This window comes from Zeugodacus cucurbitae, chromosome 2, assembly GCF_028554725.1.
Source record: "Zeugodacus cucurbitae isolate PBARC_wt_2022May chromosome 2, idZeuCucr1.2, whole genome shotgun sequence".
Taxonomy (NCBI): Eukaryota; Metazoa; Arthropoda; class Insecta; order Diptera; family Tephritidae; genus Zeugodacus; species Zeugodacus cucurbitae.
The window spans coordinates 63,562,444-63,586,323 of NC_071667.1; the positions used below are offsets into that span (position 1 = coordinate 63,562,444).

The 23,880-nt window shown below is 32.8% G+C and overlaps 7 protein-coding genes across 11 annotated transcripts; 3 read left to right on the forward strand and 4 right to left on the reverse strand.

Annotated features, from left to right (window-relative positions):
* Positions 1-1,537: 1,537 nt before the first annotated feature.
* LOC105218789 (protein dispatched) lies at positions 1,538-8,585 on the reverse strand. The gene is made up of 11 exons (XM_011194598.3): positions 8,125-8,585; positions 6,967-7,767; positions 6,721-6,903; positions 6,553-6,644; positions 5,385-5,662; positions 5,023-5,287; positions 4,643-4,875; positions 4,328-4,482; positions 3,986-4,239; positions 2,945-3,928; positions 1,538-2,849 (listed from the first exon to the last, which is right to left on the reverse strand). Exons 1-11 carry the CDS (start codon positions 8,254-8,256, stop codon positions 2,576-2,578), a joined length of 3,651 nt encoding a protein of 1,216 aa, XP_011192900.1. The 5' UTR covers positions 8,257-8,585; the 3' UTR covers positions 1,538-2,575.
* Positions 5,733-6,559, forward strand: LOC105218788 (uncharacterized). Its single transcript, XM_011194597.3, has one exon. It carries the CDS (start codon positions 5,827-5,829, stop codon positions 6,484-6,486), a length of 660 nt encoding a protein of 219 aa, XP_011192899.2. The 5' UTR covers positions 5,733-5,826; the 3' UTR covers positions 6,487-6,559.
* A 416-nt stretch (positions 8,586-9,001) lies between the features above and the next one.
* Positions 9,002-10,542, forward strand: LOC105218786 (evolutionarily conserved signaling intermediate in Toll pathway, mitochondrial). Its single transcript, XM_011194593.3, has 2 exons — positions 9,002-10,093; positions 10,156-10,542. The coding sequence occupies exons 1-2, from the start codon at positions 9,145-9,147 to the stop codon at positions 10,464-10,466; spliced, it is 1,260 nt and encodes a 419-aa protein (XP_011192895.2). The 5' UTR covers positions 9,002-9,144; the 3' UTR covers positions 10,467-10,542.
* A 622-nt stretch (positions 10,543-11,164) lies between these two features.
* Positions 11,165-15,035, reverse strand: LOC105218787 (GTP-binding protein 2). Of its 3 annotated transcripts, none has more exons than XM_011194595.3 (4): positions 14,878-15,035; positions 12,526-13,278; positions 11,633-12,463; positions 11,165-11,570 (listed from the first exon to the last, which is right to left on the reverse strand). In XM_011194595.3, exons 2-4 carry the CDS (start codon positions 13,273-13,275, stop codon positions 11,301-11,303), a joined length of 1,851 nt encoding a protein of 616 aa, XP_011192897.1. In that variant the 5' UTR covers positions 13,276-13,278; positions 14,878-15,035; the 3' UTR covers positions 11,165-11,300. The 3 variants fall into 3 exon arrangements, with proteins under 3 accessions (XP_011192897.1, XP_054081467.1, XP_011192898.1); XM_054225492.1 differs by lacking the exon at positions 14,878-15,035 and adding an exon at positions 14,255-14,467; XM_011194596.3 differs by lacking the exon at positions 14,878-15,035 and adding an exon at positions 13,905-14,057.
* A 381-nt stretch (positions 15,036-15,416) lies between these two features.
* On the reverse strand, positions 15,417-18,920 carry LOC105218785 (protein VAC14 homolog). Its single transcript, XM_011194590.3, has 13 exons — positions 18,697-18,920; positions 18,482-18,632; positions 18,194-18,424; positions 17,917-18,137; positions 17,712-17,832; positions 17,516-17,639; positions 17,241-17,443; positions 17,061-17,184; positions 16,891-16,999; positions 16,523-16,813; positions 16,355-16,434; positions 16,077-16,239; positions 15,417-16,008 (listed from the first exon to the last, which is right to left on the reverse strand). The coding sequence occupies exons 1-13, from the start codon at positions 18,792-18,794 to the stop codon at positions 15,870-15,872; spliced, it is 2,055 nt and encodes a 684-aa protein (XP_011192892.2). The 5' UTR covers positions 18,795-18,920; the 3' UTR covers positions 15,417-15,869.
* Positions 18,921-19,469: 549 nt separating this feature from the next.
* Positions 19,470-21,969, reverse strand: LOC105218784 (DDB1- and CUL4-associated factor 10 homolog). 3 transcript variants are annotated; one of them, XM_029044589.2, is made up of 7 exons: positions 21,870-21,969; positions 21,531-21,751; positions 21,355-21,468; positions 20,926-21,295; positions 20,705-20,860; positions 20,358-20,646; positions 19,470-20,297 (listed from the first exon to the last, which is right to left on the reverse strand). In XM_029044589.2, exons 2-7 carry the CDS (start codon positions 21,725-21,727, stop codon positions 19,537-19,539), a joined length of 1,887 nt encoding a protein of 628 aa, XP_028900422.2. In that variant the 5' UTR covers positions 21,728-21,751; positions 21,870-21,969; the 3' UTR covers positions 19,470-19,536. The 3 variants fall into 3 exon arrangements, with proteins under 3 accessions (XP_028900422.2, XP_011192889.2, XP_011192890.2); XM_011194587.3 differs by having other exon boundaries at positions 19,470-20,309; XM_011194588.3 differs by having other exon boundaries at positions 19,470-20,309; positions 21,865-21,936.
* Positions 21,970-22,252: 283 nt separating this feature from the next.
* LOC105218782 (26S proteasome non-ATPase regulatory subunit 9) lies at positions 22,253-23,556 on the forward strand. The gene is made up of 4 exons (XM_011194585.3): positions 22,253-22,280; positions 22,352-22,492; positions 22,559-22,897; positions 22,958-23,556. The coding sequence occupies exons 2-4, from the start codon at positions 22,385-22,387 to the stop codon at positions 23,177-23,179; spliced, it is 669 nt and encodes a 222-aa protein (XP_011192887.1). The 5' UTR covers positions 22,253-22,280; positions 22,352-22,384; the 3' UTR covers positions 23,180-23,556.
* Positions 23,557-23,880: the final 324 nt, after the last annotated feature.

Here is a 23,880-nt window from a genome sequence, read left to right on the forward strand (position 1 = left end):
CCAAAAATATTTCAACAAATATGGTATTTCGCTACAACAACAATTCAACGCAAGCTCTTCAACCCCATAAAATGTGAAAATAAACGAAACAGTCTGGAATGTTTGACTATGGAAAAATGGAAAATGGATCACACTTAGCTTGGCTCCCTCAAACATACTGTGACGCATTTTGTTGAGGAACTATTTTAAATGTTTTTATTAATTTTAGAACGGCATTATTGTAATTTGTTATTATTGATGTAGCCTTCAAAAGTCAACCTTGGTGTACAGGTAAGAAGTGCAAATTGCTACTGGCTACGAAATATGTTGTCACCTCTGTTGATTGACCATTTTTTAAACTAAGATAAAAAAAAAATGAAAAACATTTTTACTATCCATTTTTTATATGTTTTTTAATAACATTTTAATAATATATAATAAAAAAAATTGCAAGAAAAAAACCAAAACTCGTCGAGATACGGGCCGGTGGAGTGGGGGCTTCAAAAAAAAAGGACGCACCGATTGATTTCAACCCTTGTAGATATCTAAAGATTCTTCATTAGTAAGGACGTCGTTATCAAAAAAAAAAAAATAACAAAATGGCGTCGACTTGAAAAAAAAAAATTGTATCCGATTTTTTCGACCTTTTCGAATTTTTTAAAAATACTTGAAATCAAACACGATAGAGCGTTGTATAAAGAAGATATATACCAAATTTCAACCACCTCAAAAAAGTAGTTTCGAGAAAAACGCGTTTAAAGTTTAGGAGACCACTTGGCCGGCTGGGACGACACGTCACAAAATCGTCTGTATCTCCGAAAATAAGTCGAACTTTGAAAAATCCTTCCAAGGTCATAGTTTTGAAAGTCTAAACTTTCAAAATCCTAGACCAGAATACCTCATTAAAGCCCGTAACCGCTGTTTTGATCTAAAGCATAACGAAATCGTAACCCCAAAATCGGGTTTTACAAAATTACAAAAAATCAATTGCAATATGTGGCTTTATAAACTTGTTTTGCTATATTATCCAATAAATAACTGGAAAAGATCCGACCCATACATATAATTCACAATTTTTTCAGCTGAGACTTAAATCAAACCCGTAACGGTATTTTTATCGGTATAATTCATTAATACACCCTTTTTTTGGGAAAGAATATGTTTTTTTTGTAATTAGTTGCATTTCCTAAATATAATAATAATGAATCATTGTTAATTATATTAAATACTATATTTATTAAAAACTTCATATTACATATATATATTTATACATAGCTACACACTTTTCGAAATAATTTCAATTATCTTTTATTCAAATTATTATATTTATGGTTTATTAAATCATCTTTTTATCATATCACAGTTATCTATACGTCTATTATTATTTGTTTCTTTTGACAGTGGAAGTACATTGAACTTAAACTCTTCATTATATATATGTATATATATATTTTGTTTTTGCTATTTTCGAATATTTATATTATTGTATATTAATTAATTATACTACATATTGACGTTTGCACCTTTTGTTCACAACATTCTGTAGTCTTGATTATATTATGTATAATATTCAGTGTCATTTAGATCAAAACAGTTTGTCCTACATATGATTTCATATACATACATACTTATAGGAATGTACCATAGTGTATACTTGTGGATTAACGCAACAATTTAATCCAACATTAGATGTATTTTATATATTATTCCTAATTAACGCTACACACATTTGACATACATATAAAACGCTTATACCAACTAACATATAAAGAACTTTGCTTATATAATGTAATTTTTCATATATATGCTTCTAAAATTACGTTTCATGAATTATATATAATTAAGTATATTGTAAGTACATTTGGCCATTACACATGTAATGATAATTTATATTACTAATAATAGCTAATAATACTTTTTTGACTGAACAATTTCACAATAACAAAATATTTGGAAAATTTGGAATACGAAAAATTGTGTTCATAAAAATATAAGTATTTAAATGAGTTAGTAGATAAATGGAAACAAATTGTAGTTTGTTTAGAATACGAAATGAAATAGCAACAAAACGATGACCGTTTACTTATGTTGCAATTGCTTCTGTATTGTAACGGAAGACTTCCTCCATGTTTTATGTTTCGTATTATGTGTGCCTATGTTAATACATTTGCATAACGCAACGTAATTGAATACTTAATGTTACATGTGAATACAGGTCTCAATATACATATAAACAACGTAACCGCCTAGCATTTTGAGTACGTCACGGACCGTGCGGAACCTCTTTAAAAATAATATGTTCTAACTTATCTAAATATTAATGGGTTTTATGCCTTTCAATTATTTAGTTGAATCTGCTATGATTCAAATATGCAATTTAGCAACACAACGGCCTGCTTGTAAACTAACAACTATTATGTAATAATTTTAAATACCCAAAAATATTTACATACATACATATATGTATGAATATATGCAATTTGTGCTCTCAGTTGCATAACCATTGTAAGTTGTAGTTTATAATAAACACTAATACTAGTAAATATTTATGCATTTGTTCGTATACAGTTTATTAAAAAATAGATCCATAGGTATCTTAGTTTGTAACATGTAACTCAGGACTTTCAATAGACGGACTCTTGTGGTCGTTGACGGTTGAAAAATTGGCGCTGGTTATATCATGTTTGTTATTGAATGAATGTTCGAAATCAACACTCAGCGGATGCGAGCTTTCTGTACCAGAAATAGTTTTAATTAATGAACTCGATGTGAGCGACTCAAGTTCGTGTGTTTCCGAATTTATGAGTTCGCCGACAGCGGAACTCGATGGTGTTAGTAACTGCTCGCTTGCAATTACTTGACTTTGTTTTCTGATGTTGCAAATGGAAAAAATAAAAATAACAATACAACATTGGAATATAATAGTGAATAAATATACTATTTTTGGAATTGTGTCGGCTCTTACCTTTCATAGTACTTATTTCCACTAGTTGATGACCCTTTATTCATTAGCGGGTAGTTGAATTGCATGAAACCATACTGCGGACCGGCCGTTTTAAGCAGACTCATGAGAAAAAATGTGCCATATAACCAGCTAACAACCATTACAATAACCAAGAATAAACCAATCTGTATATACGGTAGTACGTTTGATGCCAGCATTAAAGCACCAGCAGCACCTGTAGTAACTGCTGCCATAGACGTTGGCCCCACAATACGCGATAAGGTGAACTGGCTGGCGGCTAGTCGTTCTTTAGTCGGCGACATACGATAATGAATGCCGTAGTGTAAACTGAAGTCGACTGCCAAACCGATGGCAGTATTCACAGTTATACTTTCGAGCACATTTAATTTCCAACCAAGTAAAATTAGTATTGACACCGTCGTAAAAATTGTAAGTAGAACTGTAATCACCGCATACAAAGATACTAAAACATTCAAGGTAACCAAAAGTAAAACCAAGAGCGAAGCACTCATTGCAACGGAAATCGCTACTAATGTATCGTGACTAAGTGTGCTTTGTGTGTCAAAGAATTTAAGTTCACTGGTAAACCAACCACCTTGCATTTCAGGCGGTGCTTCCCGCAACTGGTTCGCCAGCCACAACTCCACTGATTCGACAAATGCTTTTACATCCTTGTAGGCCGTTGTGTAGGCAACATTCGATTCGAACTCAAGCACCAAAGCTTTCACCGGTGGTCGTGTTAAAGTTGAAAGTTGGGAGGTATTACTAATTGAACTTGCATTATGAGTTTGTAATAGTGAATTTCTTTGCGTGTCGGCCAAAAATCTCGGCCCCGCCACACTAGGAGTGTAAAACTCACGCGGAGTGGCGTATAGTAAGGACAAACTTTGTGGTAAGCAAATATCGAATACGTGTGGCTCGAAAGGAAACTTTGATACATCACAACAAGGTGTGCGATCTGTATTGTCCATGCCATCTATACACCTGAAAATAGATTATATTTTTATATAAAACTTTTTGCAATTTACGAGTTTGACTTACATGCGATCCATTAGAGATATAAAATTTTCAATGAAGCAATTTGGCAGCAATAAACCAAAAGTAACTTCGTAAAACGGTTGTTGTCTTATATTTTTACAGAAATTTAGTAACCAAAATTGAGCAGCCTTTGTAGATATATTAAAATTATTGTCGTAATGTAAGTTGCCATGAGAAAAGGGATCAGTATAGTCGCCATCATCAACCGGTTGTATACCCCAAACAAAACGCATAGGTAATTTAAAATTTTCGTAGGCCTGACAAAAAAGTTCGAATTTAAAACGGTTATTTAATTTTTACTAATATTTACTAATATAAAATAATAATTAATTTTTAAGTACTTACCGACATCGACTTCTCAAACCAAAACTCATTTTTCATTTTACTGTTATATATTTCGAAGGGATGGCTACTTGAGAATAATTGAAAATGGTCGCTATCCGGCAACTGCAATCCTGGCGCGTACAATACAATAACTGTGCTGCATAATCCTATCGCACCTATGAAATCAGATACAACTTGTTTAGCAATGTAATTTCAAATACATATATATGTACATATACATATATTCATAGCAACATATTTTATAACTTTTACAATGATGAATCTTATTTGAACAGTTTTTATTATATAAGTAGTAATCATTAAGATTTATATTACCAAATAGGCATATCCATAATATTGAGTAATTCATCACAGCCTTCGTTATAACTGTCTCGTATAGATGACAGAACTTTGTAATTGACTTGTTGAACATTAGTAAGAGCTTTTGTACAGGAAGTTTACTATTGCAGCTGGCACAAGCAGATAAACGTTCCATTATGCAGACGACAGCAGGCAGCCAAGTTATCATAAGCAAATAATTGGTAACCGCTACCGTTCCAGCAAATACGCTAGAAGTTCAAGCAAAAATATATATTTAATATTATATTACAAGTATTGATTAAATTTTAAGTACATATATAATTCTAGCATGAAAGAATATTAGTTGGAACATTGAATTCTCAAAATAAAAGAAACGAAAAAAAACGCAATATTACCCAAAGCATTTAATAGCCGTTATGGAGCTAGTATATGACGAGAAGAAAGCCGTAGCAGTGGTTAATGAAGACACAAACATTGATAGTGCTGAATGTTGAAATGCGGATGCCATTAAATTCTGCAAAGTCTCTGTGTGCTCAGTTCCACTATCGATAACTGTTGTTGCGTGAGTGGCAGTAGTTGTCTTTGCTGATTTAGTAAAGCGTTCAGCTAGAACGCATTGCCAAATTTTTACAAAGAGAAATGCATTGTCAGCGCCAATGCCTAAACACAAAACGCAGCAAATATAATATTTATAGTAACAAAGTATTTTTAAATATGTTATTCAAATCTATGTATATATGTATATTATTATATTTACCTATTATTACAACCACAGCCAGTAAGTTCATGTATGGAAAGAATGACATTTTAAAGACTAAAGTATAGGCAAAATATGCTAAGCCCAATGAAAACAGCACTGCAATGCACACCATCAATGTAACGAAAATCGACGTTGTATACAACCAAATACATGTCATAACGAACACGCCGCCTAATGAGACCAGCCAAACGTCTGTAAGCATGGACTCACTAAATAGTTCATTTTCAAGTCCCAAATCCATGGATACTACTTGCACAAGTTCATTTTTTAAATCACTGAAAAAAAAATATATATTTTAAAAATGAAAACAAATTCATACAGGTCTTTTAATATAAACACAAAATAAAATTTTTATTTACAAACATTCGAAAACCAAAAATTATATCAACATTATTGTTTTTTTTTTTTCTGTAAGCTAATATTGCAAGTTAACTTCAAAATGTTAGATTGTTGCGGAAATGATTGGACAACCTACAAGTTTGACTATAGAATCAGAAAGTCAAATAGTGTTCCTAATAGAGCCACAAAAATTGAGCAATCTGATGAACCACTTATAAGCAATTATTATTGGTTTCCCTTACAGGCAAATGGGATCCAAGCCAAGAGCAAAGTATGGCCTAAAGCTACAATTGGCATGGAAGAATATAGGGATTTTGTAAAACGTTTGGAGAAATGCAAAAAAGAATTGTATAAAATGTTTTTTCGATGTCCCGATGTGGACACTAAATTGATGGAACAAATGCTAAGGGATTTAGAAAAGAGTACCTACATGGTAACATATTCACCAAATTGTTTTCATTCTCAAAAGGAATCCCAACGGTTTTTAAGAACGGCACACCTAAAAAGCAACATGAAATATTACGAGACCACATACGGTACATACTACAATCGCGTAAAAGAGCTAGAACGATTCAAGGATGTTCTGTATGGTATGATTGTGAAACACGAAAGAGAAAAATTTCATGACGAACTAAATAAATTGTATATAACGGGAATAACTACTTATCAAGTTAGCTACGATATTCCTGCAATGGAACAAGCAAAAAAGAAAAAAACCAGGGACGCGCCAATCGATAGATATACTTTACGTAGGGTATAACCGAAGTGTGTACATAATATTCTTGAGTGTATGTTACATTACGCTTGTATAAAATTGTATACTTACGTTTCTTCCCATTCATGAAACAACGGAAGGATTTTGGATGTAGTTGCTACTGGTACAAATATCATTGCATATTTCATAAATACTGTTGTGTCCTGGTAAACGTATAAAAATATAGATAAATTTTCATGTTAATAATCGATTTTCTCTAAAATTTCATTTTCTACTTACATTCATATGAATGAAATTGTAATCGGTTAAAAAATGTAATATATTATATACTATGTTTCCACGAGTGCATTCCCTTGGAGCTTGACAGGGGCTAAACTTACTGCAATCATTGCTTAACTTTAGGTCATGATAATACTCGAAGCACATCACTAATAAATTCTGTAGCATAACAACGTCTGTCGTCTGAAAAGTAATGAAATACTTGTAAACAATTCAAATTCATTATAAAATAAATAACAAATTTACGTTTAAATCGAAACAAGAGCTCTTATTTGCCAATAGTGCTGCATAATTTGGTAGTGACCATGGCCGACAACAGGTGTCAGTGAGTTCTTCTCTTTGACAAAATTCACCATAACTTGGTATTGCAATAATTTGATTCTGCAATTGACACATGGCTAGCAAACTATTAAGGTCGAAAAGTGAATCCGTATCATTAGGACCTATACGCTCAACTACAAAGTGTGAATAATCCTTAGAGGGTGAGCCGCAAAAATAACCTTCCACATGTGGCCCAACATTTAGGTTGGGCGGAAATCGAGCTTGTTTGATAATGTTCCATGTACTCTTTTTAGACTGCACCTTTTCACGGTGGTAATCTTCATCAATAGATGTTGTATTATGACCATATTCAAAATGTTCACTACGATTCACTTGCTCCGAGGATGACAAAGAATCATTTGTAATCTCATAATCACGAAAGACACCACTGTCACCATTCCATTGAGTTGGTAAAAGATCGGTTTCATTGCTGTTACGAGTTGTAATATTAAACCGATTTTGTAACGAAAATATCTTCTTACTCAGGTGTAGTTCTTTTTTATGGTGTTTTGAGTTTTTAGGTTTTTTTCGATTTTTGCGTTGGTGCGTTCGATTGTGACGTTGATGTTTTCGCATATTTTTTAAATGATGATAAATATTAATGTTATTATAAAAGAGCAAATCATTTGGGTCCGTCACCAGACTACCAGAGGGACCCGTCTCATGTATAAGATTATTCCAAGCGCTCAAACGTTGCCCTAACGGTGTGCCTCTGGTTTCAAATCCCTGCAATCAAGATTATAATAAAGAGATTAAACACATTTCCAATAACTATCTAAATATCATACACAATTGCAGTAATTCAAAAAGAAGGATACACAGTGTTAAACAAGTGCATTTTGTTAATACAAAAGTTCAACTTATTAAAAAAAACTACATATGAACAAATATGAATAAATATTTAAATAATACGTATTGAATACGACTTTCGTCCAGAAAAGGATTAGAGTGTGTATGTACTTAAGAAAGAAATACAATCAAATCATATATTATACTGTACGTAGTACATGCAATATTTTAAACAATTTAGTTATACACAAAACATAAATATGTACGTATATTTATGTATGGACTGGCACATACCAATGTTGGATCACTAAAATCTGGTACTGAATTCATGGTCAAGGATACCGTGATGCAAGCTGTACACAAAACGGCCACGGCCAGGACCATTAGATAAGGCCGTCGCACCAAAAAGTTGTAATACCAATGCATATGTAAGGCCGTAATAAAATCCGAAATAGAATAACTTTTCCAATATTTATACTCCTGTTAATACAAATATATCCTTTCCGTAATTTACCGAATGATTTCAAAGTGCCATTAGAATTGCTAGACCTTTCTAACAAATATTTCTCCGTTTATTTTTTATTCAACTCATGTTTAATCCTCACACTTAAGTTTGTTGATAATAATTTGAATTCTTTGAATATATTTATTTATGTATATCTTAAACACTTTTCCATACATTTAGATGTGTATTAACATTTGCAAATTTCTAAGAAAGAACAACAAAAAAACAAAACGACTACAGGTATTCACTAAACAAATAATGCTTGTAAAATAAGCTAATGAAACAGTGTTCGAAATAAGTAATGAGACATTGGTGCATAAAATCTACTACAATTTCAGAATTATTTGTAATCTACTCCAGTGTTTGTTATACACCTCACTAAAACTTTTATTTCAAAGGCTCGATTTTTTTAAGGCCTTAGTTAATAACCTTTTTAAAATAGTTGAAATATATGTATAATTGAATAACTTCAATTAGATTTCAAGATCCGTTCATTTTTAAATTTTTATAAATTAGTATTTTATTGGCAATTAATTTATTCATACAATGTATCCACGTATTTTGTTATATTGTAATCATAAGCTAAAATTAAAATTAGTTACTAATTATGAATTTAAATTTTCCCAAAATGAAAGAATATGTTTCTTTACTGAAAATGCAACACAGGCTCCGCTCAGCTGATCGTTGTCTCGTAAAGTAAAAACCGCCGGGTTATTTAATCATATTGTTGATTATTTTTTATAATGGATATTCAAGTGTAGGAATATTATACTTCATTCTTGTTATACTTTAATGGATATTTATTAGTAATGCTGCGCAAACTTACTACATTGTTTAGAGGACAATTAAAATATAATGGTAATTCATTTCAAATCGTACCACCCGCATGGTTATCAGAATCTAGTAAAGCATTTTATTGTACAAAAAGTGAGAACGAAAACCGGAGACAAAATGATGGCAATGCAAGTGGGAATAAAGAAAGGAGTAAAATACGAAGACCACCACTTCCTGCAGTTCAAAATCCTTTTGCCAATGTGACAAATAAAACCAAAGAATCGTATCTAGCAATGTTGGAAATTTTCGAAGAGCGTGACGTCCATCGTCGCAATCATGTCGAGTTTATTTATGCTGCCCTCCGCAACATGGCAGAATTTGGTGTGGAGCACGATATAGAAGTGTACAAAGCTTTAATTAACGTAATGCCGAAAGGAAAGTTTATTCCGAGCAACGTTTTTCAAGCCGAATTCATGCATTACCCCAAACAACAACAGTGTATAATAGATTTGCTAGAACAAATGGAGGATCTAGGTGTAATGCCCGATTATGAAATGGAAGCTATGTTGTTGAATGTATTCGGGCGACGTGGACATCCTTTACGTAAGTATTGGAGAATGATGTATTGGATGCCAAAGTTTAAAAACTTATCACCATGGCCTCTGCCAAACCCTATACCTGATGATATACTGAATATCGCTCAATTGGCCATAGAACGCATGTGTACAGTCGATTTGCGTTCTAGAATTTCTGTATATGAAACAAAAAATGTCAAAGATTCCATTGATGATACGTGGATTGTAAGCGGAATGAGTCCAGAGCAGTCACAACTATTACGTGATCATCCTCGCGATAAAGCAGTTTATATTGAAGGTCCCTTTTTGATTTGGTTAAGAAATCGCTCAATTAATTACTTTACTTTACGAGCTGATCCAGATCCAAAATTTCTACAAAGTCTGCAAGAAGAACAAGAAGATCAGGATGGTATGATCACTTTTGTTGTTTTTGTTTCTAATGTTTTATAAATTGAAACTATCAATTTTTAGATGTTTCACGGATAAGTGCACCGTTCTTCGGCGCAGCAATGCCCCGACCCAAAAATGCAGTTGGTAAAAACCGTTCAGTACACCAACAAGAGGATGGTACAATTTTTGCAATTTGTGCAACTGGTACATCAACTAAGGACTCATTACTGTCTTGGATAAGATCGTTAGAGTCCAACGGAAATCCGACCTTGGGTGAAATACCAGTGCTATTTCGATTTACATCTGCTGTAGCAGCGAAAGCAATTGAAATTGAAAGTCAAACGAGTTCCGATAATCTACAAACGAATCCTAGTTCCAAGAATAACGATTGATATTTAATGTAATTGATATCGTACGATATATGAAATCAATATTTCATTATAATAAAAATGTACATTAATTAGGGTATACTTTTACACTTTTTATTGTAGTCAAAAAGAACAATCAACGTAGTAGTAAAATTTCCTTAAGTATTTTATACTGGTTGCGTATTTTACTCAATTACGGTCAATATATGAGTTGTTTTCTTATGACGATGAAATTCTGTATTTTATGACCTTCAAACTCAAATGATAGGATATTACATACACATTTTTATTATTTATTACATTGACAACTGGACTCTATATATTTTTTTTTTGGTAATTTAAATTTTATTTAACTGAAAAGAAACCATATATAAACTTTTAAATTTTGGAAAATTCATTTGTGATATGTATAAATTCACCGCTATGTGGTATGGATCGCCAACATTAAGCGTAAAGCGAAAAATCCGCTGTCAATATGTATAAAACTTGTTTAAAGGAGTTTTTTCTATGTCTAATTTTAGGTAATGAAAAACATACAGTCAAAATTGTCTTCTTGCTGAGCTACAAATATTATTCTGAATGAAACTATTACAATATCTTCAGTTACATATGTAAGTAATTATATGTTCGAATTTGAAATTCTATTAAGTATGTCCAGGTAAGCAAATGTAGGACTAGAACTCACATACTTATTTGAAGTATTATCGTAAAAAAATGTAATCCACATTCAACTATATGTATATTAAAAAATTTAATTACATTAAAGTGATTGAGGTATAGGTAAAGATAACACATATAATACCTTTTAAATTTTCAAACAAAATTTTAGTTAGTGGATATTTACATATTGAAATTAATTTATCCGGCGGATTTGTTGAGAGGGAAAACTTTTGTTACAACACCGATGCCCTTGCTTGTGCCTTCACGAAATAATATGCGCACGCCTGGCCGCACATACTCGGGATGTCCAACAAATTCAAACAACACCAAAGCGCTATCATTCGTACCCATTTTTTCACGCTCCTCTATTGCTCGAATAATTGCGGTTTGTCGAATGCTGCCTATGTGTATAGTCGTCTGAAAACCTACATATATTGCTGTAGCGTGAAATAGAACAGATACTTCTGCCTAAAATGGTAAGCAAAATACAATTAGCAGACTAATCAGGGAAAGTGATTTTGATACATTACTTGAAATAGAAGTGTACCGTACGGTGCCTCTTCAGGATCGCCGGTATCGCCCAACAATGTCATGCCACTTCTAAGTGGCGGCAGCGTCTGATTTGGTAAAAATGATAAAGAAGCGCTTTGCCCCGCACGCACCATCCTACACGGCGCTTTGTTCCGATGAATTGTGTGTACAGTAACAGTATGAAAGCTACCGTCAGCTAAAGGTCCAATTTTCATTTGCATATTTTCCGTGAGAACTCCCTTTACGAGTAAGCCGCCAACAACTGGACCAACTTCGGTTACTCGAAAAATTTCATCGATATGAAATTCACTTGATTCCTGTTCTAGACGCTCTTTTTCAAGATTACTTATACTCGGTGAAAGTACGTAGAGAAACTTTGTGACAAGACTAAGTCCTGCGCCGGTAACGTTCGAAACACAAAATATGGGAACAATATTTTCGGACACTTGATTAGAGGCTGCTGAGATAGCTTCATCTTCATTTGTGACAATAAATGGCATCTTTCGACATCCCACCGATGTAAGAACTTGTCTTAATTCTTGTACTGTTTGTTCCGGACTCGTTATATCGGTCTTGGTAACAACAACGAAGAATGGCATATCCAAGGCTCGAACAATAGATAGATGCTCCTTACTAGTGCCAGTACAGCCGCTGCCTGCTGACACTACTAACATGGCATAGTGGGGGGAGTAGCCTAATAGTGCCTGCACGGTTGTGCGCATGTAGCGTCTATGACCAGCCAAATCTAGAAATGTTACCAATTTTGTGGAGCGATCGCTAATTTCCTCGGCAGTCATCAACTCATTGTATTTGTAGTTTATGATTGTACCCTATTGTTGAGTGAAATTCAATTGTTTATTATTTGCATAATGTTATTAAAATTGTATATTACCTGCGAATCGAAGCCCAGTGTCTCATGTGATATACTTGAAGTGCGACCCGATTGTATTTCGTGCATATGTCTAAACATAATAAGTCGTGCCAAACCCCTGCCATTGTCGAATTCACCTTGTGTCAGTACACCGAGCAGTGTGGATTTCCCTGCCTCCGCGCCACCCAGTACAGCAACACGAATTTCTATATTATGTTGATCATCAGGTATTTTACGAACTAAAACTTCGGCAACGGATCGTCTTGTTGCTATATATTTTCGACGTAAAACTGAGGTACTGGCGCCTAATTTCTGGGCCATTTGTTTTAGTGTGGCTAAGGAGGCACTCATGTCTTTTTCGTTGAGTCCATGTAAATGCCCTGAATCAGATACTCCTATTTCATAAACTGCTTCTCCATTTCCTTCGCGCAGTCTCCATTTCATTTGAGTTACAAGATGTTCAAAGCGATGCTTCGATGGACTAATTAATTTCAGTTTGTACTCAATATTTCCCAATTGTGGTTCCGGTGGTAAAATACCCTGATCAAAATCGATAATAATTTTATTATTTTGCAAATCTATTTCTGCATCGCTGCTACTGCTGCTTCCGCTTCCGCTTTCACTGTTTCTTTTATGTGTGCCCTTATTGTTTTTTGCAGAACTTTTTCGAACTTTCGGTGCATTACCTCGAACTGGACGGTTGTTATTGGATTTGTCTGCTTCGTGATTTCCGTCATCAGAGTCGAACAGACTTATAAGCCCACAATCCATAATCTGTAGAAGAATTAAAGAAAATCACATAGAATTTCACAGTGCATATTATGTATATAATTTTATATTCTCTAGTTTTATAGCAAAAATATTATATTTTATATGCAATTCATGAAATAAAATGTTTGTGAATCTCAATAACCCAATGGTAATTGAATTAATGATTTATAACTTAATCTATATGTCCATATATATATATATATTTCGGACTACTTGAACTACCCTAATGAATACACGAATTTGTCTGCATACAAATCATAATTTTTATGTAAGTATGTATATGTGTATACATATACATATACTCGTATAACAGTAAGTTTGGTGTATTTACTTTTAAATGACGTGTAATGAGTAGGTATTAAACAAAAATAAAATCGACGAATTTTCACGATTCACAAAAATTGAATTTGTTTTTCATATAAACGCACACCAATAATATATTATTGATGACCTTGAAAGCTAAGGACTTGTTTATGTTTGACGCCTTACACATTTTGTTTGTTTTAGTTTACGAACAAATCATAATATACGTACGTATTTCACTTGAACATTTATTAAACTCTTATTTACTATTCAATTATCTAAAATATGACAATATTTAAACCTGCAAAATTTGTTTGCTGAATCACCTGCAAAATTGGCGCTCCTATTTGTTTTTCTTCTTGAAATAATTAAACATCTACCCTGATAGGCAGAAATCGATTTATTGCAACACCAGAATATGAATGTATAATAAAAACAAAAAAGAAGAGAATGAGGGACAACATATGCACATATACACACATACCAAGTGACTATTATGCACACACCTTCAAACAATAGAAAGTATATCAATATGATCACACAGTTAAAATATTGCGAAATAAGCATACAATTGTTTGGCCCAGAAAAGAAGTTGCCTAAAACACATTTTCCAATATGTTTGTGTATTTTCAAAATTATCCAGTTAAACTGTTGTTTGAATTCTATTTATATATACCATTTCCAATTATATTTCCTACTGGGTTGCATTGAACAATTTTTGTTTACTTCGATTATAATTCGCGTCATTTCGCCTATGTTGCTCTATGCACACAATACAAATGAAAGGATCAGTAAGATATGAGAAGATATTTGTTGTTGTTTACAACAAAACGTCTTTGTTTTGACTTTGCGATTTTTTTTGGTAGCACAACAAAGGAATTTAAAAAAGCGCCAAGTGCGCATTCATATTCGTTTAGCTACATGAATGTACATATATATATATGTATGTATGTACATAAATCTATGAATACAAATTTACTATATACCTGTAGATACATTCATACATACATATGTGCATACATTGATAACAATATTTGAAATTGAAATTGTTTAAAATTTTGGTATGGCCTTATGTAAAAGAAAAATCAATTGTTATTTACTATAATTGCAATTTACAATCCTTTCACTTTTCAGTTTAAAAAGTCTGATGCAATTTCAGTTGTCAAATACATATGTACATCGAATGCGTTTCGCATTATTTCACAATTACATATATATATTAACAAGATGTTCTTGAAGTACTAAAAGACTTGATAAAATTAAACTAATATATAACAATATAATTTTTTAATTCCGTACTTGATCACTGTTTACGTATACCGTTTATTTATTTAAACACAATCGTTCACAATGCAATAAAACAATTATTTGATTTTCACAATATGCAACAATACTTATTCCCCAAAATCGCGTCCATAAATAAGAGTTTCCTACTCAAATTTTTATTTTATAGCTGAATTTCGTTAGGGGATTATAATGCCAGTTCACACGTCGAGATTAGTTTATTGCATCGATCAATAAGTAATAATCAAAATTATATAATTATAAACGGGTTAAAGGGTTGTACGATTAATTAATGTAGCTTATTGTTTTTTTTTTTTGTTTTTCAAAACAAGCAGTGATGTTTAAGATTCTCCTAGTGGCAATCATTTTTTCAATATAAACGATAAAAATTTGGCAACACTATGCGAACAGCTGTTTTTTGTTTATATTTAAACAAAAATAAACAAATAAAATGCATACCATTACAAAATATACAAAGTTCTAGTATTGAGCTCAATGTTTCATTAAATAAAGCTGAAATTTATTCAATACTTTGGTGATAAGTACTTTTATGGATTTGTGTTCACATTACTTAAATTTTCCTGGACGTCTAAACTAATGAAATGTCGGAAATCTTCATCCAAACACTACGTGTAATATAAATTAGCTGGAGATCTCACTATCAGTGTAGAATAATCCTATAGGTTTATGATATGATTTGAAGGCTATTAGTTTATTTATGCAGGAGTAACCAAGTCGATCTCAGTAATTCACTTATTTATATGTATATCAATTTTTGTATATTTTTCTAGCCGTTGCATATTTAAATCTTAATAAAATATTACTCTAGTGACTTTTAACGAGTCTCAATAAAATATTATTGAATAATTTACAAATAAATGTATGTAGTTGTTGCATTCTCCAGAAGAATAACGTAAATCAAATACTAGGCATCTTTGCTCTTAATCGATGACGGAAAATAAACATTTCAGAAATATTCAGATTGAATTTTTGACAATTTCTTTGCCCTAGGTTTCTTCGGGTAAAATAATATTTCTCCTTTGTTGAATTCGTAGTGTCCGTTTAGCTTTTTGGACTTTTTTAAAATGTTCCAACAATATTTCAAAGTCAATGTTGCTTTGATGTTGCAGCGATTTATTTTCATTTCTGTTAATGAGGATTAGAATCATTAGCTCATAATTATGCAATAACTTTTCAATTATGTTTAAACTTACATTGGCGTTTGGCCCCAATAGTTTGGTACACATTGTAAACGGTTTTTCAATAAGTTGAAAGCATCGGTTTGCGGCAAAAGCATAAGAATGCCAAAAAGGGCATGCGCCAAGTGTTGAGCATCTGCACAATTATTTGCTTTTGAAACCAGGGTGAGACGCAATGCTGTGAAATGAAATATGTTTATCTTTAAATTGCAATTATGAATTAGACAATAAATTTTTATTTTTTGAAACAAAGTAAATGTTGATTCGAGAATGAATTTTTTTATACCACTTACGCGCAAAAATTGGTGATTCTATCAGCTGTACCAGTTTGTCTAATTCATTCAATAGATCCAACGTTATCTCTACATCACCGCTGAAAATATTACAATTCAAATAATATACATTTATTTTCTTTCAGCCAAATTAATTTTAATGGTAATATATACAGTTAATTTACTTACAACAATACTACCAGCTGCGACACATGTTGATAACTTTGGGTTAATAAACAAAGTGATAGTGTGGAGACCGGACAATGCGCCCAACTTTTATAAAGACATTTAAATAAATTCGCGGAATGTTCATTTGTAATGTTTCGTAGGGTATTGCGCAATTCAAATAATTCGGGCGATGTCAAGAGTATCATGTTGAGCAGACGGACCATTGTCGATGCAAATTTAATAACTTCTTCATCAATGATTTCGGAAAAGGTGCGATAGATATACTCCGCATTTAGCAGTACGCACAATTGTCTGCAATACATAGTTAATAAATTACGTAGAATTATTATATAAATTAGGTATTTTAAGCATATGAGTAAAAATATTACCGAATTATAAGGCTGGCACGATTGTCCAAAAACTTCTTTTCCTCGCCAAACAAGTTGAGCAAACTTAAAAGGAATTTGCGATAATGCGCTTTATTAAAGTCTCTGGAATCTAATTTAAGCGAAAATATTTAAATATGATGCTGAACTAATTATTTATTATATATGTGTACCTTCTTTATCGGTTGAATTTAAAATTATGGCTAAAACGGATAGACATTGCAATACGACTTCATCGGAATTATCTGATAGAATGCCCAGTAAGTTAGCACCTAAATTGCTAGCATGTGGTGACATCTGAATTTATAACTTTATTATATTATTTACACAAGGAAAGGAAATCATACACAAACCTCGTTGGGGAACTGTGTAAATAGATGATGAATCCATTTCAGCACTGCAATTTTGGTGTGCACTGAATTATGTGTTAAATACTGCGACAATACTTCCATAACCGAACGTAAATCTATTTTGTCAATATTTTGCGGTTTGTGTTCTTTTGATGAAATCAATGACATAATCGACGTATTCACCGACACTGCGCATTCCTTGATATCTGTTAATTTTAATTATAGCATTATATTAAAGAAAGCATTATTTATTATTAAGAAAAAAAAATTGTTACTACTTTTTTTAGATTCTACGTTGTATTCTAGGCAAGGTAAAATCGCAGTAAATATTCCACTGGCATGCGGCAAAACATTTGGTCCAAATATTTGTACAAATTCACGTATCCACGTTATAGCGATTGACTATAATGTATCAATACATATACATATTAGGTTCAAAAGTGCATAAAAAGAATAACATATTTTTTTATTTACCTTAATAAGTTCATTAGTAGATTGAGCATGAATAATGAGTATGTTTATTGTGTCCTCCATTCGCACTGAAGAAGCATCATGTCGGATCGATTTTAAAAATTGGCTTAAAGTGGTTTCACACCTAAAATAATAACAAATAAAAACTTTCGTACAAATAAAATTGTATTCTAAAAAAAAAGAAGAGAAAGAAAAAAAATATACATACATTCGTTGAATTTCTGTAGTGTTGTCCTCTAGCATTGTAAAAAGTCCATCCAAAATGTCGGTTAAATATATCAACATATTTATTTCAGGAACTGCGTTTAAAATCGAAATCCATGATATAACATATTGCCTTGCAAATGAGTTATTTACATAAATGCGTTCCTTGAGAAGTGGTATAAACGCCTCTAGATTGAAAATTTGTGAAGACTCAGTTACGATATCCTGAAATGATGTAAAATTCATTATACACATTTTGTAATATATTTTATACTCATTACCTTTAACAACCGATCGAGCAACTCACTGCCATCTTTTACCATTTGATCTGGATCCGTCACTAATCGTGATAATGCCGAGAATAAGTCTGGGAAAAATGGTATGATAGCGGCTCTTGCTACCTTAACAACATTGTATAATGATTCACATGCGAAGTAGCGAACTCGAACATCTGGGTCACTTAGACAGTTCAAAATTGGCGTAACCAGCTCCCCTACATATCGTTCGGAATCCTATAAAATATATAGTTAGTGTTTTAGACAATACTAGTCAGATTTATTATGACTCACCTTCCCCAACCCCAGACTTGTTGCGGCAAGTCCTATTAAGCCCCCTTTGCGTCGATTGGGATCTCGTGATATTGCAAATTGATTAGAAAGTACATCTATAAGCTTTCGTATCTGCACCGTATTATTTTTCGAGTTAAATTCTGTCACCATTCTGCAATAGAATATGCAGAGGTTCGGTTATAAACACTACATATTTACAGACACTTTTAAAATACTTTTCAATTTCCTGTGAAGCAACTTTACGTTTTTCATAGGCCTTGTCCGCCAGGGCTTTGGCACAGCTCTCGCTCAACGGTGCATATTGTGATTCCATTTCTTTTGATAGTTATTTATTTCAACAATATCTCTGGATATCAAAATGAATTTAATTTTGCAGATTTTGTCACAGTAGGATTGTCGCAGCGAAAAATGAACCATTTACATTAACAGTGTTGCCAACACATATATATTTAAATTTTTTGAGTAAAAATAAAATAAGATGTTACGACTACCAAAATTGCAAGCAATTTAGATAATTAGCATGGAACTAACAACTACAACGTTGGAACTCATTAGCCTTACATATGTGTAAGAAATGGATCGACGTTCGCACATACACAAGAGTTTCGTTTAGTTTTATCAATTCATAGAAACTTTAACATAAACCTTTGATAGGGCCCACTAATAATTAAACGATAATTGCAATTACCCACAACTCATGGGTCTCATAACCCTTTGGGTACTTTCAGACTGCTGTTTACTAGGAAAGAAACGTTCCGTTCCAAAAATTTCGGAACCATTTAATATAAAATAATGTACACAATACAAACAATATTTAAAAGATAGTTGTACACAATTTATGGAACACTACAAAGATTCCGTTTTATTCAAAGTGTATTTAACAGTTTCTTGTCTTTTTACAGACAAATATATTAATTTTATAGTTTTTCTTAAGTCAAATAAAAAATGATTTAACAAAATTCAGTTAAGAAATAGAAAAACATATAGGTTAATACGAATCACCTCATTTTAGTTTATTACATATGCGTATATAATAGTATGTATTATTTTGCGATTCAAAGATTTGGTTGATACCAAACTATTTTACCACTGCGACAACCTGTGACCAATAGTGGTTCGCGAGGACTAAATCTCGTACTCAGAACTATATCAGAATGAGCTCGCATTGTAATGATCTCTGACAAAGGTTGAGGATTTCTTTTTGAACTGGAGTAATTACTATGATGCGGATAAACCGAGCAATCTTTAGAGAATCCAAGAAGTCTCACTCCTGTAGCATATGGTGAGCAAATAATGCGACCATCAGCAGAAAAGCATGGTTCTTTTATGAACGTTTTTTCTTTGTTTAATTCCTTTATATAGTACGTCAATTTATTGGGATTTTGGAAGATTTTTCCATCAGAATGGTTACGTGATGCTCTTAGCACTGCTGGTGATAATTCTGACGGTAGGAGATGCTGAACATTTGACGACTGAATGCGAGGCGTTGATTCGTCACTTGAAGAACTACTGTCATCACTGCTTACTTGTATGTCATAACCTCGAACAAACCGTAATCCCGAGTTTCTAGACATAGGCAATGTCGATGGGGTGCTGTTTACAGCTCCAGCAGGCAACACTCCACTGCTAATTGCGTAAACAAAATTGTAGACGTTCGTTGAGTTGTTTTCCCTACCTCGATTCTGTCGTGTGGCGCGATCTTGCATTGTTACCTCAGCCGCCCAAATATCAGGGACAAATGTATTCGCATTAGCATTGTTATTGCTGTTCGAACTACCATCTGCATTACCGGACCCGGCACTTCCCGACGGTGTACCTGCACTACGGGCTATAAATTGGTCAAAAGGCATTACTAACGGTGAATTTACTGACTCACCGGATTGAGCTGCTAATCTAGTTGCACGTGTTCTACGGTTGATACTAAAAACTACATCATCGTTTGTTCCGTGACTTCCGCTAGCAGGTGGACTTGGTTCAGATCCATTATCCTCTTTGTCGGTATCAGATTCGCGCTTACGTTTTCGTTTATTGGTGTCATTATTGTGCTTCTTTATGCTCTCGGTTACATCATCGGACTCCTCTGCCATATCATGTACAGTCAACCATTCCGTAATGCCGTCATAACTTATATTTCTACTAAGGAAGCAGTGTCCCCTGGGATGCACCTGGATTATGTAAAGTTATTTATAAATAATTTTTAAATTAATAAAAATAAAATTATACCTCTAACGCGAGTATTACTTCAGCATCATTCTCTTTTGGAAAATCTGTAACAAGTTCCACTCTGTTCTTTTTCTGTTTTTTCGAAAACACATGATCGAATTTGGCTGCTTGAGGTATGTACTGTTTTCCCATCTGCATTAGTCTATATATAATTGGCTGTAAAAAATTATATTATTATTATTGTAATTCACAATAATGGCTAAAGATAAAATATCACTTACTCTAAAGCCACACAAATCTTTGTGTAGTGTAGTTAAGTCTAAATCATGAACAATCATTATATATCCGCCTGTCGTACACAATATAAGTTTTGAGCCGTCAGGTGTTATCCGACACCGCATTAAACCACTTGTATGGAAAACTTTTTGGTATATAAGTCCTTGTTCAGTGTAAGAATTTATATCCCATGTAAATATACTTCCATCAAATGCTGATGTTACCAACAAGCTATCTTGTTTCGAGTATTCTATACTCTTCACCCAGTTTGAATGTCCTTGGAGGCTACGCATTTTAGTTTTTAAGAATCGCAAATCCCATAAAGCAACAGTAGTATCATCTGAGCATGTTGCAAAATGTCTACTATTAAGAAATCTAAAAAAATAATTGAATTATATCATTTGGTTTCAAAATAAATTGTATAGTTTTGTTACTTGATACAGTTTACGTTTGATGTATGCGCGTCCATTATTCGCTGAACTGTTTGTCTGCTGATAACATCAAACATTACTATGGCCTTTCTTTCACAAGCTGCAACCAACAAGTTCCTTTGAATTATATTAATTATTGCACATAAATTATATTACTCAAAATATTTACAAAAACACACCCTTCTGGAGAGAATTCCATATTGAACACGCCACCGACATTTACTGTTCCTAAGTTGGTACCAGATTTGCTAAATTTGTCATTCCACTGATATAAGGGTCGCATCGATTGGTAAATTCGAGGCATAATAAAATCTTGATCAGCTTGACTTCGTAGGAGACCATTTTCACGCCGCAATAACCAACTGTGAAAACTCATTCTGGATAGTTGTTTATTTTTACTCTGTAAGTTATGCAAAACTTTTACGTTATTATGTTTTATAACTGTCTATCAACTGAGCACACAAGCACAAACACTTGATTTTATTATTAAATATTCTTAAATTTTATGTTTACTATACAATTTTCAAAACTGCAGTCCTTTCTCGCGTCTTCAATCACTTTTCATCAGCTGTGTGTTATACACATTCACAATGCTTTGTTGAAAATACAATGCTTCCTCTTTATAAAGCAACTAACCATAAATGAATGAAATATACCCTACACGTTCAAGGTCAATATGCAATTTATTTTAAATACTTAGATAAAATGTTACATTAAATTTAGATACGATTGCATTGTTTACTTTCATTCTCTTTAACATGTACAAAATTTTATAGAATCGCTTATAAAATTTTGTTGAGTTCGAAACGTTTTTGCACATCTACTCCATTGTGAATAAGAGGCGAAATATACTACGTTAACAATACTGACTTTACGTAAATGTTCTATTTATGTTGTAGGTAAATAGAAAATTCAAAGAAAACATTAAAGTAAGAAAGAAAATAATTTATTCACTTTAAATTTATATATTAAATATCAAATTTAATCTAATGTTAAACAGAGTTTCGAGAAAACAAGGAATATTTTAGTTAAAATGGTTGTTCCTGTTCCAAATCCAACGAAGGACTTAGTTCTTAAGCTTATGGCTGAAAAGGAAGAAATGGAATCCAAGATAACAGAGTATGGTAATATATTGGCAAATGTAAGTTTCACTTTAGTGTATTAACTATATTCGCTTGACCATAGGCATCCATATTTGTTTTTGTAGAATGCTAATGTGGGGATGGATGGACCGTTGATTGATGCGGAAGGATTTCCGCGGAATGATATTGATGTTTATCAAGTGCGACAGGCGCGTCAACAAATAATTTGTCTTCAAAATGATTATAAGGCACTGATGAAAGAAATCGAAAAGCAAATGCATAAATTACACTCAGAGGCAGCTGAAGCTCAGACACAAGTACTGTCCAACAATACAGCTAATTTACAGTTGGAAGATGATACTGATATACCCAATACCAGCACGTCGTCAGCATCGATGCCACCGCCAGTAGAAGTTATTGTCAAAGTAAATATGATAAGTCCTGGTTCACCGGCTGAAGAAGCTGTAAGATATGAGAAATCTACTGTCTGTATAAAGTAATATACATGTTTTAATTTCATACAGGGTTTGCGTGTGGATGATGAGATATTGGAATTCGGTACAATTAATTCCAGAAACTTTCAGAATGATCTAAGTCAAATTGGCGATCTGGTGCGTCATATGCAAAATAAAAGGGTTCCGTTGAAAGTACTACGTACGGGGCAACATTTAGATATGATACTTATTCCTAAAACGTGGAGTGGTCGAGGTCTATTGGGTTGTAATATCGTACTAGCAGATTCTTAAATATTGCCGTAACAAGAACATTTTTATTTTGTTTTATGATTTTTGTATAAATTCTTCGGGAGCTTAAATTGATCTAATTCAATGATCTACGTATGACATAGCTTACTGTGAATTCGGTGATTGACACTTTAAATTAATATTAAAATGAAATAGAAAATATTTTTAGCAGCGAACATTAAAAAAAAAACAAATGTTTACTATAGTTTGGCAATATTATATCTTACAATATTTTATATTAAAAACTGATGAAGCTTATTAGATAAACACTTTTTTATAAGAGAGCATACTATGGGTTATATGAAAGAGTTTTATATAAAATAGAGTGTAAACGGAGGAGAAATACATTAAGTTAAATAAAAAATTCTTCTAAATTGTTATTTGTATTTTTTCCTTAATTTACTCAGTAAAAGCACTTGATGCAAATTATTTAATTTCCGGCAGTGTTCATCGTTCAATTTATTAACAATTTCAACAATTGTCAGCATTTGGGGGATGAAGAATGGTTTGACAGATTGTTCTCAGTTGTCATTGCGCCAAAGAGACTAACTTGCTCTCCTCCTAGCATCAGCATCATCAGCTACAACAACATTCGCAGTGAGGAGCAATATGGTATGCTGTGCTCACAGGATACAAAGTGAATTCGATTTAGTAATTTTGAGTAGTCAAAGCGCGTGCAATCGCTTACACAGGTAAAAACGATA

Excerpts from the sequence above, each read along its gene's own strand:
- LOC105218788 (XM_011194597.3), top strand. The coding sequence starts at position 5,827 with ATGTTAGATTGTTGCGGAAATGATTGGACAACCTACAAGTTTGACTAT.
- LOC105218784 (XM_011194587.3), bottom strand. The coding sequence starts at position 21,727 with ATGAGTTTTCACAGTTGGTTATTGCGGCGTGAAAATGGTCTCCTACGA. Across the intron at positions 20,861-20,925 it reads AAGATTTGTGTGGCTTTAGA|CCAATTATATATAGACTAAT; the intron begins GTAAGTGATATT and ends AATTTTTTACAG. Across the intron at positions 20,647-20,704 it reads AAGTAATACTCGCGTTAGAG|GTGCATCCCAGGGGACACTG; the intron begins GTATAATTTTAT and ends TACATAATCCAG.
- LOC105218786 (XM_011194593.3), top strand. The coding sequence starts at position 9,145 with ATGCTGCGCAAACTTACTACATTGTTTAGAGGACAATTAAAATATAAT. Across the intron at positions 10,094-10,155 it reads AGAACAAGAAGATCAGGATG|ATGTTTCACGGATAAGTGCA; the intron begins GTATGATCACTT and ends ATCAATTTTTAG.
- LOC105218789 (XM_011194598.3), bottom strand. The coding sequence starts at position 8,256 with ATGCATTGGTATTACAACTTTTTGGTGCGACGGCCTTATCTAATGGTC. Across the intron at positions 4,876-5,022 it reads ACGGCTATTAAATGCTTTGG|CGTATTTGCTGGAACGGTAG; the intron begins GTAATATTGCGT and ends TTGAACTTCTAG. Across the intron at positions 4,483-4,642 it reads ATTATGGATATGCCTATTTG|GTGCGATAGGATTATGCAGC; the intron begins GTAATATAAATC and ends CTGATTTCATAG.
- LOC105218782 (XM_011194585.3), top strand. The coding sequence starts at position 22,385 with ATGGTTGTTCCTGTTCCAAATCCAACGAAGGACTTAGTTCTTAAGCTT. Across the intron at positions 22,493-22,558 it reads ATGGTAATATATTGGCAAAT|AATGCTAATGTGGGGATGGA; the intron begins GTAAGTTTCACT and ends TTGTTTTTGTAG. Across the intron at positions 22,898-22,957 it reads GTTCACCGGCTGAAGAAGCT|GGTTTGCGTGTGGATGATGA; the intron begins GTAAGATATGAG and ends AATTTCATACAG.
- LOC105218787 (XM_054225492.1), bottom strand. Across the intron at positions 12,464-12,525 it reads CACTGGGCTTCGATTCGCAG|GGTACAATCATAAACTACAA; the intron begins GTAATATACAAT and ends ACTCAACAATAG. Across the intron at positions 11,571-11,632 it reads ACGGTACACTTCTATTTCAA|GCAGAAGTATCTGTTCTATT; the intron begins GTAATGTATCAA and ends TTACCATTTTAG.
- LOC105218785 (XM_011194590.3), bottom strand. The coding sequence starts at position 18,794 with ATGGAATCACAATATGCACCGTTGAGCGAGAGCTGTGCCAAAGCCCTG. Across the intron at positions 17,833-17,916 it reads ACTACAGAAATTCAACGAAT|GTGTGAAACCACTTTAAGCC; the intron begins GTATGTATATTT and ends TTATTATTTTAG. Across the intron at positions 17,640-17,711 it reads CTACTAATGAACTTATTAAG|TCAATCGCTATAACGTGGAT; the intron begins GTAAATAAAAAA and ends GATACATTATAG.